Source organism: Pipra filicauda, unplaced genomic scaffold (genome assembly GCF_003945595.2).
Source record: "Pipra filicauda isolate LSUMZ 115617 unplaced genomic scaffold, ASM394559v2 scaffold2_size9829703_pilon, whole genome shotgun sequence".
NCBI classification, from domain to species: Eukaryota; Metazoa; Chordata; class Aves; order Passeriformes; family Pipridae; genus Pipra; species Pipra filicauda.
The window spans coordinates 2644205-2656912 of NW_024104421.1; the positions used below are offsets into that span (position 1 = coordinate 2644205).

The following is a 12708-nucleotide window of genomic DNA, read 5'->3' on the forward strand; positions in this document are numbered from 1 at the left end:
AGCTCTGGGCAATTCAAATGAAGGCAAAACACTTATATTTATCAACATTTATAGCTGATGATCAGAGCAGGAAATGGTGCTCCAGGGCCTGAACTTAAGAGGTGCTGAGGAACCCCATCTTCCCTGAAGTCACTGGGAAACACCGGTACCTTACCGGGCCACACCCAAACCATGCAGGTGCAGGCCAGATACAGCACCCCCCAGACCTTAAACTGGTTAGATCCTGCAGTGCTCAGTCATCTGTGCTGATGTGAATTCAGACTGAGTGAGAGATCAGCTCCTAAATTACTTTCACTCCTGAAACAGGACTAGATTCCAACCACTTCTTGCCAGAATTCACCCAAAGTGACTCATTCCTTGCTCTGTCAAGCGGCAATTGTTTGGAGGGAGATGTCATCATTCAGAATTGATTTTTAAGGCAGTTTTATAAGTATCTCCCCTTTTTATTTTTTTGTGTGTGATGCAGCAATGTTTGTCAAAGAGATATTTACAATCTCACTCCTCCTCCTACAAAATCTTCCCACATTCAAACTGTCAAGACTGAATAAGCTTGAAACAATCATTTCTATGAGCAATCATAAAGTTGATGATATTTAGATAGTATTGGCTGCCAGTCTACCTAGGTGCTTGAGATGGGAGCAGACTGACTCGGGATGCTTAAAATACTAAAAGCCTATTTGGGGAAAGAGCTAACAGAAAAACACAGGTATTTCTTCATCCAAATTATGAGGCTAGCAAATGGTGTCTGAGTTTGTGGGTCTGTCTTGAATAGGATAAAGCTTTGGAAAGGGGCTGTTTGAACGCTGGCAGGAAAATTCGTTGTTGGGTGGAGTGATGCCTGCTCTCGCCTGGGCTTGCCCCTGCTCCACTGGGCCTGGGATGCAGCCACTAAACCTGGCTAAGGGCTGGGCAGAGCACTGTGAACGTCAGCCTGTCGGAGTGGAGGCTGTGTGCCTGACTTGGGGTAGAAAAACAACGGCATGGGAGTGTGCAGACAAGCTCCTGGTCCTGCCTAACTAAGCCCTTGGTAATGCTAATGAAGATTCCCTCATTACATCAGTCATAGGTCCTCCCAATTAGCCCTTTAGAAAGGGACTTGATTAAGTTGCCTAATTGTCTCCGGCCACCTGAGATCTCTGCCATCCTCTGGGGCTGGTGGCTGTGACACCAGCCCTACCTGGGGCAGAGTTGTGCCTTTCTGAACGAGCTGCTGCAGACCCGACAGGGTACCGTAGGGTATCTCAAGTGACAGGAGACGCCACATTTAGGCAACTGAGTCGAGCCCTGTGCCCCTAAAGAAGGCCTGTTTTTTATGCTCAAGTGTTAACAGCTAAGCTCCCCATAAGGGGCAGAGGAAGAATGGAGGATTTAACTAGAACACTAAAGTTTGTATCAGAAGAGGTTTTTGTTTTTTTTTTTTCCATTCCAGTGTGATGCTACTGACTTCTCTGAGAGCAATTGGAGCCCAATCTGTTTTCAGTACAGGACATGTCTCTTGCTGTCCTTCTGCCCTCACCCCCGCCTCCCCACCTCAGAGTGCTCTAGCAGCAAGGCCATAGTGGTTTCAGCTGTCCAGAAACAAAGCAGGAACAGGGATAAAAGCTCCACAGACTGAGATCCCACTGGAAACCTTCTGGATTCCTGGGCTTGCTTACAGAATAAAACTTTAAAAACTCTGCAGCATTCAGAAGAAGAAAAAAAGAAACCCTGTGCAGCTACTGAGAATTATATTTGTTAGACTTCTTTGAAGAAGAAAATAAATGGGGGAAAAACATAATTAAATTTTTCAGGGCCCAGTTCTGTTTTCCACATTCTTTGTATCAATAAAACCTCTGTGGCCTCTAGTGCCCTCCAGCCTCCATGTTAGCAAGACGGGAACGGGGGCTTCTGATGGCCTGGAATGTTTTCTTTATATGCACTACAGTTTTCATTATGGGAACTGATAAAATGTCACCACTACGAGAAACCCCAACTGGATTCTACTTATTTTATATTGGCTGTGCTCCAAATTCCCCATTCAGTGTTCCTGTCCCCCACCCTGCCCCTGCCATGGGGACAGTCACGACAGGACCATGCATATATCTTAGGATACTCGGTTCTGTCCCAGCAGGGCTGCTTCACTTCAGCTCACTGGACCAGTGGGTCGGGGTTTCTCATCTACACGTACGAAACAAGGCCTCCAACTTCATCTGTGACTCAGGTGAGCAACCCCACGGGCTCGTGGTGCCGCCACCCCGTATGATTGTGTCTGTGTGCAAAGCACATACATTCCATAGAGCAATCTGAAACTATCAGGCAGAAAAGACACAGGAGCCTGGCTGAGACCCATACAACTGTTATATTGGCGTCAGTCTAAAGAAAGCAATGATACATTGCTTTGGAAATTATCAAGAAATGTAAAAAATGCATTTGCCCTTTCTTTGTTGTTGTTGTTGTTGTTGTTGTCATTGTTGTCGTAGTCATCGGGGCAGGGTTCTGAGTCAGAAAACAAAGCAGAAATAGATGCGATTCTGTACATGGCGCCTCTCTGGCTGTCCCTCCGTGCTGGGGTGTGGTGGGCAGGGTAATAAACCAGGCGGGACCCCTGCAGTAGCAGCAGCATCTACACCATCATCGTCCACATGTCCAGCTGAAGAGGCAGATGATGCACAAAAGGTCTGTGGGTATTGAAACTCCAGCTCTGGATCATGAGTTCCACTTTCTTTCCCATCAAGTCAGCCACACAGAAATAAGGAAGAAAAAAAGAAATGCACCCGGTGTGGCTGGCCCAGTACTGTCTGGACTAATGAGCAGGAGTGATACAGGGAGGAGGTTTGTTGTTTTAGAAGAAATGTCTTTAGTCTGCAGTGTACTCTTGCAAGTCAGAGAGGCTCAGGCAAACAGCAGATTTGTTTTCTTTTCCCCTTTCTTTCCTTTCCTTCCATGCCACTCCTCAGCCATCGGTTCCTTCAAAGCTTCCACCCACAGCACAGTGATTGTACGTACCCACCATCCACTCCCATACGCAGGGAAACACTCCAGGAACTAAACCTGCCCCCTCCTTCCCACTGTCCCCCAGACTCTGCCTCACTTGAAGGAGGCAGTAGCTCTTTGCTCAGGCCTGTCACAATGTGCACATTGGAAGTACCTCAAATGAAAAAAAAATAAATAAAAATGCTGCCCTCCCCAGAAAGAGAAATTTGCACAGCTGGCACCAGCAATTACTAAATTTAACACCTCAAACTGCAAAAGCCATCTGCATTCTCTGCTAGCCATACATTTTCCACTCTGCAGGACCTAGGACAGAGCAGAGTTTCCCCTGGGCATTGTAGGCTCTGACCCTTGAGGGAGTCGCAGCTTTCACCAGGAATGTGTGGGGCATAATCCTTTCCGCCGTTTTCCTTCCCATCAAGAAAAGTCCTCAAAGATGACACAGGCTGCCAAGCATCCAAAATGCCGTTTGTCACCACTAATTTAGATAAGTGTTTGTCAGGAGCAGAGAAGACCTTCTGTCTCCGACTGGCAGAGTCAGATGGACTTTCTAGTGGAAGAAAATGAGACAGGGAGCCCTTACACTGCCAGGCACAGCATTCTTTTCTTTCAAGTACCTTTGGAGCATATCAGCACTAGCAGCAACAAACTCAAAGGGAGACACATTGTGTGCCCATCTGGATACGGGCACAAGGGATGGAAAAAGGGAGACTGACCGACATCAGTTGGTTACTTTCTCTGGGGAAGTCTTGAATTACGACTTTGATGACAGATGGTTGTACAAATGTATTTGTATTTCTCTAGTTTAAAAATACTTGGGGTTTTTTTGAAGGTTTCTTAAGCTGATACAGGCCAGTTCAAAAAGTGCATTGTCAAAAACACCCTTTGGCATTTCTCCTTTATGCCCCAGAGAATCAAGAAGAAAAATGAGAGCATTACAAAAATAATGTAATCAACGTATGCAATAAATGGTGTTCTTGGACATCTGCAGAAACTCAAGATTTGAATGGAAGTTTAGCTCTGAGTCAGATCACACCGCCTAACTCAGCACTGATCTGCAAATTTGTGAACCATCTTGAGAAGGGAGAAAAAACAGCAGTAGTCTGGACAAAAATCAGTTGCAAAAAATCTAACAATACATGCCTGTTTTTTTTCAGCCTCTCTCATGGGTTAGGGCTGAGTATCAATGCGAGAAAAGACAGTTTCATACTCACTAGTCAGGAAATCTGGCTGGGACATGCTGTGCTGTCAGATGTTTTGTGACTTAGAATCTGACCCATCCACTAAAGTCTGGGAAGAGGACTGAGACTATGCATAGGAACACTCAAAAGTGACTCAGCATCTGCATCTTGACCAGTCTCAGCAATTCTCCTAATAAAGATCCAGAGCTCTCTCCCTCGCTTACCCTCTGCTTTCAGTTCAGGACAGAGTTAGACAACTTTACTTTGCTAACTATTCTGATTCTTGCATTTCTTATCCCAGCACCCTGCTATAATTGAGCAGGGTCAGCTATCTAATCAAATAATTTTGAAAGCAGATTTTTTCCCCCCCGCTCCTTGAATTGCTGGTGCCAGCTGACTATGTAGGATGGATCTGCCAAATGGGCTTGGGGGTCTTGCCACCCTTGAGTGGGATGAGACCTTTACAGAAATTGAGCAAAAGGAAAGAAAATAAAGCCTGAATAAAATGTCCCAGTCTAGGGAAGAAAGATTCTCTACCAATAAAGTCATCGTGCATGTTAAAAGGGGGTGAGGAAGAAGGAAAATGAACACAAGATATGCAAAATCAGTAACGTTCAACCTGTCAGTGGATTGCAGAATAGTTACTTACACCAGGTACACTTTGTTCATTGTACAAATTAAAAAAGGAAAAAAAAAATAGTACCCCTTTCCCCAACCACACGTAGAAAAGCACTTAAAAGTTCAAAGGTAAAGCTTGGCACATTCCAAATACGAAATGATTCACTTGACATGCAGCAAAATATACAAGAAGTGATTCTTTTTTTTCTTTTTTTTTTTAAACAAACTTAATTCAATTCATTATCTTTGCTTGGCACAATTGCAATTCATTTTAAAAAAATATTTGAAAAATACTGAAACTGACCTGAATTCAAGTATAACGGTTTCTTCAACAGAAACATTATCAATGCAATAAAACATCACACGGAATATATTGAAGCGTAACGCCTTCTGGGTTTTTTTTTTTTTTTTTAGTTCCCCCCACCCCCGCAATTTTTTTTCTATACAGTTTTAATGCCAACACAACTTACAATTTTATTTTTAAAATTAATATTATTGCATTGTTTTTGCATATCTTGTGGAACAGAAAATGCAAAGTTACTGATTCCCTTTTTCAAAAGCAGAGACAGTGGTTTGTTTTTGCATTCAAATGGCCCCAGATACAGATCTCCTGCAGCTCAAACCAGGATGTGGAGAGCTGCATGCACTTACACACACACACACGCGCACACGCACACTCGCCCCGTATTGCTCCCACACTCACAGATATACTTAGCACTAAAAAGAACCCAAATCAATCACTCAAATGTGCAAGACTATATCAAGTGCATTGCCTACTATCTTTAAATTATAAAACAACAACAAAAAAAGGTTTCAGTTACTAGTAAATAAAATTACAAATTCTTGGTGTACATAATGGTTGGTAAAACTCGTCTATTATCGTTATACTTCTACCAAATTTCAATGGAGACCCCCCACCCCAGTTTAAATAATACAACATGATCAAACCAATTTAACATTTGCAAAGGTGAAAATAAACCAAACCAAAAAAGGTAGGTGATTACAAAACGCTGTAAACACTCCCTTCTCCCTCAAAAAAAAAAAAAAAAAAAAAAGAAAAAAAAAGAAAAAAAGGTCAAAATAAAAACTGCAACATGCTTTCAAGGAAATATCAAACCGCAAAACAAGAAGGGATCTACACGAGCCCACCACCACCACCACCTCAGCATGGGTGGGGCAGGTCGGCTCCGCCCCGCTGCAGAGGCGGCGCTCCCATTGGCTGGCATGGCTGGCTGTCTGAGCTCTGATTGGCCAGCAGGAGGCTGCCTGAGCTCGGATTAGCTGGCAGGTGACTGCCCGAGCTCTGATTGGTTGGCAGGAGTGGCTGCCTGCGCTCGGATTGGTTGGCAGGGACCACTGCCTGGGAGTCTCGGCGGGGCTGGGCAGCTCTGCCGCCTGCCCCTCGGGCACACCTGCGCTTCTCCTGCTTCCTCCTCCCCCTCGCGGCATGGGAATCCACAGCAGAAGTCTTCCTCTCCTTCCGAATCAAAGGGCCTTGGCTTTATGGAGACGGTGAGGCTCATACAGAATATGTGCAAAATGATTTTTACAAGCAAAGTCGAAAGACACCCGTTTGGCGCAGGGTCCTTTTGGCTAGGGCCATCCACAGGAAGCTGAGGTTCCCCTTCGTGCTCCGGAGGCAGTTGTCGTTCCTTGTGCAGGGACTGAAAAAAAGAGGGAGCTTGCTCTCCTCCTCTTCCTCCTCCTCCTCACTCTTCCTTCATGGACACGTGCTGGGGTTATATCCGCTCCTGAAAAGCTTTCTTACACCACCCAACTCTGCGACTCGTCCCAACAGAAATGAATGAAGAACGCTGTTCCGGTTACTCCAGGTCACGAGAACAGTGAGGCACTTCTGAAACAAACCCATTAGGAACATTGAAACAAATAAAAAACCAGCATCGCTTCCAGCCCTGGCAACTACAGGCTGCTGATATAAATCCTGCTGTCCTTGAGCTCCTCCTGACTTATTCTACAATCCGGGTTCTGCACCTCTTCCTCTTCCTCTCCTGCACTGTCCTGCCCTGGGTCCCTGCAGTTAGCAAAAGGCAAGAGGTTGCCATTGGGGCTCTGCTTGCTGTTACCATTGAGAATGTTGTCTGCTGCATTTTCCATCTCTTCTATCGTCATGTCGCAGGCGTCTGCGAGCTCCTGGGTTGTGACCTCAATGAACTTTGGATCTTGAGCAAACTGCATCAGTCCTTCCGAAATCAAGACCTTCAAAAGCAGGCAGGGAACCAGAAACAAAGACACACGTTAGTACTCTGCACCGTCAACCCTGTCACGCCTCTAACACAACCCTCTTCCACTGCTGTGTTTTCCCCAGAGGTCCATCTCCCATTTATGCTGCTTGGAGATGGGCTCTCCTACTCTTGGCATTGTGGGCAGCAACGTATCTGTTGCCCTGCTCTTCCATGGGCCCTGTTTCTAGCCGGCCTTGACAACAGTGTCCTTTGTGACTCTGCAGTCTTACCGCTTCCACCAGGCTGCTGGCGCTGCCGTGGAACTGCCTGCTGCTCCCGGCGGTCGGGCTGGGGACGGTGAGGGACACTGGCCTGGCTCTCCTGGGGCTGCTGCAGCCGGTGCTGTCGGGGAACCGGGAGCCGCAGTGCACCGACGGGAAGCTGCTGTTGAGCTTCTCAGTGGACTCTGCCCCGTCGAGGCGCAGGGTCGGGATGGTCTGTTGCTGCCAGCCACGGTTGCAGGGGGTGGCGGGGGGCGTAGCACACAGCCGGGAGAACATGGTGGGGGAATGGCTTCGCTGGAGCAGGGGACTCAGGCCGGCCACTGCTAACGCCTGTGGACAGAGGAGGAGCAAGATGAGTGAGACCTTGCACTCGGCAGCAGGGCTGGAAGGAGTTGGTTCTGGAGAAACTCCCCAAGAAAGGCCTGGAGAGTCTCGAGGCTTGTGAAAACAGCTGCCAGCTCCTCAAGGGGTTTGGATGTTTGCTGCAAACTCGTTTTCCTTGAAATGGTGTGCCCTGTGCTAGTGCCAAGAACCAGACTGAAAGCTTTCACAACTGCAGTTCTTTGGCCTTGGAGCCATGGTACTGACAGGAGGGATGCAGCCCAGCTCCCCACAGCCTTGCCAAAAACCACCTCTTCTCCTGGGGGTGATACAGCAATTCATTTTCCCACCACTGCCACCACACATACCGTGAGCTTTTACTGCCAGTTGCTGTGTTTTCTCTAAGTGTCTACTGAGGAACCTGAACAGATATCACATGTGATTTTTACATGTGTCTGCAGTTGGCAATGCCTTTAAATCCACCACTGGATTTTAAGGCATCTGGTGTTGATGGGAGGATCAATATACTGTCAGCCATTCAAGTCCTTCCTGTAATAATTTACACCACCTCTGAGTCATCCAGCCTTTTATAAAAAATTTCTCCAGAAGCCCCATGCTGCACAGGGCTGATGTGATGCCTTATTCATGGTGACTGCCTCCTTGTTCTAAAAGCAATACTGTCAGAGTCTTAAGCTCATCTCACAGAGCTCACTGCAGCCCAGTATGAGCAACTAAATAAATGCATGGAAAATGCAAGAGGATGTGGATTGTGTTGCAGAAAATCCCTTTGTTCAGTCTGGGGTTAGTCTCACCCAGCTTCAGCTATCTGAAGGCTCCATGTAGTCCAAGCTGTGTAGAGAGACACTGGCAAGCCTCTTGTCTCTTCAATCCCTGCCTGAAAATGCTCTCTCTGAAAATACTCTCTAAGACTTATACAAGACTTAAACTTGCCCTTTGGAGATGCTCCTTCCTGTTGTTGACCACAGTGAGACTAAACTAACCAATTTAAACTAGAGAGCTAATTTTAAGCTATCTAATGTTAAGTGAAGCTCTGCCCATCTGCCACTGAAATCCTTGGGAACTGATAACTATGCTGTGCTGATGACTTCAGTGACAGATGAACAAAAGAATTAATTATTAGTCACCTACAGGGTTCACCAAGATTTTCCCAGGAATTAGATGTCAGACTCCTATCAGATATCAATGAGGAAGAAAGCCCTTAGAAATTCTTCTGTATAAGTCATGCCCTGCAGGCTATGATGGCCTCAGCACATCCCTTAAACTGCCAGGTCTTCAAGGAGAGACGTAGACCTGTCAGGCAGAACAACACAACCAATTTTTCAACTTGTTGGCAGAAACATATAACAAAATGTTTTATCAGAAATATAAGGTGCTGAGGAAGCTGAAAGAAGCTCTTATGGACTGCTTTGAGCTTCAGCTGCATACATTTACATATTGTGATGTACAAGTATTTCATGATAATACCTCTTCAGGCATTCACAGCAACAGAATCTATTACACTTAGCAGAGGTAACCTGTCCACTCTCATGTTCTTGTTTTAAGCACTGTTGTAGGCTGACATTTTTGTACACATGTGAACACTACTGAATGTTGTCAGCTGGAGGCCAGATGCCTATTGCAGGGTAGCCCTTCAGTCTGGCTGAGTGACACTTGGGTGGACAGTGCCCCATCCCTCTAGGTTTTTGGGGGGGGATGAGGAGGAATGAAGTAGCTCCATCCTATTTATACAGATTGGAGGGAGGTGATTCTGCCAGCTGGGTGGGCTGAGAGGGTGGGAGGCACGTGTTCCCTCTGCCTGGACTGCCATGGGAGGGCAGGAAGTCTCAGGAGGGCTGTTGCTGCTGTGTTGAATGTGGGAAGCTGTTTCCTGCCCAGTCCTCCTTGCTCCAAGGAATTTTCTGATTGTCCCTGCCACAGCTGTAACTCTCTGCAGACTACTGCCTTCTGAAATTTGAGTATTGAAGGATAACTCTCTGGGAGTGGAGGTGAGAAAAGCCAGGGAGCCTCAAACATACTCACCTCTCACTCCTCTGCTCTAACTTCTTACTTCTCCCAGCCCTGATGTGTAGCATTTTGTACCCCTGTGGCAGCAAAGGAGGTGACAAGGCCATTCTGCCCTGCCCCAGGGAACTGCATGGAGCAGGACACCACCCTTGCAAGGCTGGCACTACCATCTGCACCTGTTTCTTTTATGGTGACAAAAAGTGGCATCATCAAAATAAAAGAGACAAATCTGCTTTGGAGTATGACAGCTGGCTAATCATCTAGGTACGTGCCTAAGCATACATTTGCTAGGCTGCTGAACACAGTTACAAAGGGCTTGAGAAGCTGATTAATGACATGTAATCAGACTATGTTTTAAAATGATTAATTACAGTTACTGGTTACCTTTAATTAACATGAAAGTAGACTCTGCACATTTCATTCATATGCACACTACCATCAAAGCCAGTGTAATTGCACTGCAGCATGCAATTTGGGTAGCTATTTTTATCTTTTAGCTAGTATTTTATTTTATTCTTTTACTGACATCAGAAAACGATAACTCTACTGACTGCAAAGGACATATTCCTGTAGCATTCTTTTGGGAATGATAAAAATCCTGAAAGCAGGAATGAGCATGATGGTAAATCTGATTTCTAAAAACCGGATCATTGATGTGGGTGACAAACTATCCCAAATGGCTTTTAAAAAGTTGTTTGGGATGCACTGGGGAGGCACTGCAGGTGGTAGGGTTTCAGTTTCATTGCTGGGCCCTTTGTGGTCATTAACACCTACCTGATGATGTACCAGATGCAAAGGCAGAACTGTCTTCTGCGAGACATCCACGCCCTGGTTCTTCTGTCTTTTCAAACACTCTAAGTGAAAAGATGCCCTTCGACCTGAAACAGCAATCACACACAACTGTGTCCATCACTCATAACACACTACAGGTAATCTCTTTTCCATTTCCTTTAGTGCAGTCCCACTGGAGATACAGCAAAGACACCCTCACTTTCAGCTCTGTCCACTTTCCCTCGACACCTTGCCCTTTCCAGAGCACGTGTGTCTGCAAAAAGCAGTGAGGCATTGTGAACCAACCAACACTACCTTCAGATAAAATTCTGAAAAAATGATTTTTATTTTTCCTCTTTTAAAACACATGCAGTTGATTTCCCTCTTGAACAATGGAAGTGTTCTCAGACCTCTCTGGTCCAGACGAAGCCCCTGTCAGGATTGATGATGGCAGCTGAGGCTCTGGTGCTGTGCCTGGCTGTACACAACATGCAGAAGGGGATGTCAGGCTGCTCAGGTGACATTGGCCTCCTGCTTGCATGTGATCTGTGTCCCTTAGCTGCCAGACATACCACAGTTTATGAGACTGTGTCTATAGCAAGGTCAAGTGCAAGTGAATTAATCAATGATGAATTTACTAGTGAATGGGAGGTGACTTAGACATGAGGCATTTTCAAAGTTTGGAAAGAAGGGAAGAGAAAAAAGCTTTTTTTTTTCTCTTAAAAAAAAAAAGATTTTAGGGGGAACTGGTGAAACAGTCGCATTGTTTACTTGCTATAAAATTAAACTTTATTTCTCTAAATAAGAGAAGTTCTTCTCCCTATTAAAGATTGAAGAGTACTGCAAAGTATGTTTATGAAAAAGTGCAAAGGCTTTACTTCCGGAGAATAGCAAATAAATCCAATATTAAAGATTTAGTGCATGACACACTGCATGGCACACTAAAATATTTTGGGGACTTCTTGATCCTGATGACATTTTTCTAAAGAAGGAAAGATAATTAGAATTCTGAAAATAGGATGTATCTATAATATTGATTTGTTGAGAAAAAGTCCTCTCAGAGGTTGGAGAGGACTTTGGTTGGGAGGAGTTGCATTATAACCCAGAGAATGAATGTTACAATGCAGGTTAAAAGTATTTTCTCTTTCTAGAGAAAAAAACCAATTAGTAAAATGAGTTTAACATCACTGTATAAATATTCACTAGGATGTAGTTAATGAAGCATTGTATCAAGGACTGACTGCCTTACAGATAGGAATTGTTCTTGCCTAATATTTTAAGATTTGAAATAAAGTAAATGCTTTTAGAACACTCAATTGTACAAGCATCCTGAAGGGTTTGAGTGAAGACTCATTAGCCTCACTTTAGACATTACACTACCTAGCCTGTCACTGTTATTTTATATATATAAAGTATATTTTATACACATGATTCTTTTCGGTTTCTCTCTGCAATGTCCTTGTTCTCCACACCAATACCCAGGAGAAAGGCTGAAAAATGTTGTAGCTAGAAGAGTTCATTTTCTAACAGACTCTTACATTTGTCTTGATAATTTCATAAAATCTTGTGATTCATGGATTTCACTTTCATAAAATTTGTGATTCATGGATTTCACCTGACAGTGTAGTTTACAGGCTCAAGCACTTGAAAATCTCCAGGTACAATCACAGTAGGTAATTTGTGTTGTGTTAAATTAATCAGTAATTCACTGTGTTCCTGGTAGCAGACAACAGAGACAACCTCTCCTTGCTGAATACATGCAGACCAGAACACTGTATATTCAAGGCTAGGCCATTCAGTGACTCCCTGGTGACTCTTTGGAGAGTCCACAGTGCTCAAATAAACTCCTCTAATTTACAGGCAGGCTTTATCAAACAGATCACATGGACTATCCAAACAGCCACAGGTTCATCTACTGACTGAGAGCATGAAGTCAGCACAGTCATGTGTGTGACCAGGATCATCTGCACACTGGGGGATTCCTGGTCTAACAAGCTAAAGGCAGCAAACAGCAACCCCTATGCCCACACAGGCTGGGAGTCCCCCAGCAAGATGGGAGACTCCATCAAGGCAGAGGAGAGCACAGCCCCTGTGTCCTGCTGGGAGGTTACCTAGTGCTGAGGAGCACAGAAACCCTTTCTTCGGAGAGTGCCGGGTGTCCTCTCCTTTGCTGTTTTCTGGTGGAGTGAGTTGTCTGTTTTCATCATCTTGGTATGCAAGCCTGGAAAGGAGAACAGAGGGACTTAGAAAAGCATCTGATATTGGACAGAATAACTCCTCTCCCAGCAAGGAAACCAGGAAGGTCATGCTAGCAGAAGGATGCAATAGTGAGCTAGCTTCAAGCTATAGCTGGTC

The 12708-nt window shown here is 45.0% G+C and overlaps 1 protein-coding gene across 10 annotated transcripts in view; it reads right to left on the reverse strand.

Moving 5' to 3' along the window:
• Nucleotides 1-2319: 2319 nt before the first annotated feature.
• CACNA1C (calcium voltage-gated channel subunit alpha1 C) overlaps nt 2320-12708 on the reverse strand; it is a 431119-nt gene continuing 420730 nt past the window's right edge. For 9 of the 10 annotated variants that reach the window (XM_039383226.1, XM_027726697.2, XM_027726696.2 and 6 more), the window contains 4 exons: nt 12465-12574; nt 10357-10460; nt 7243-7566; nt 2320-6986 (listed from right to left, as the gene is read on the reverse strand). In XM_039383226.1, coding sequence (XP_039239160.1) covers nt 6690-6986; nt 7243-7566; nt 10357-10460; nt 12465-12574 — 835 coding nt within the window. In that variant the 3' untranslated portion in view covers nt 2320-6689. The remainder of the gene's footprint in view (nt 6987-7242; nt 7567-10356; nt 10461-12464; nt 12575-12708) is intronic. The other variant, XM_039383225.1, reaches the window with a different exon arrangement.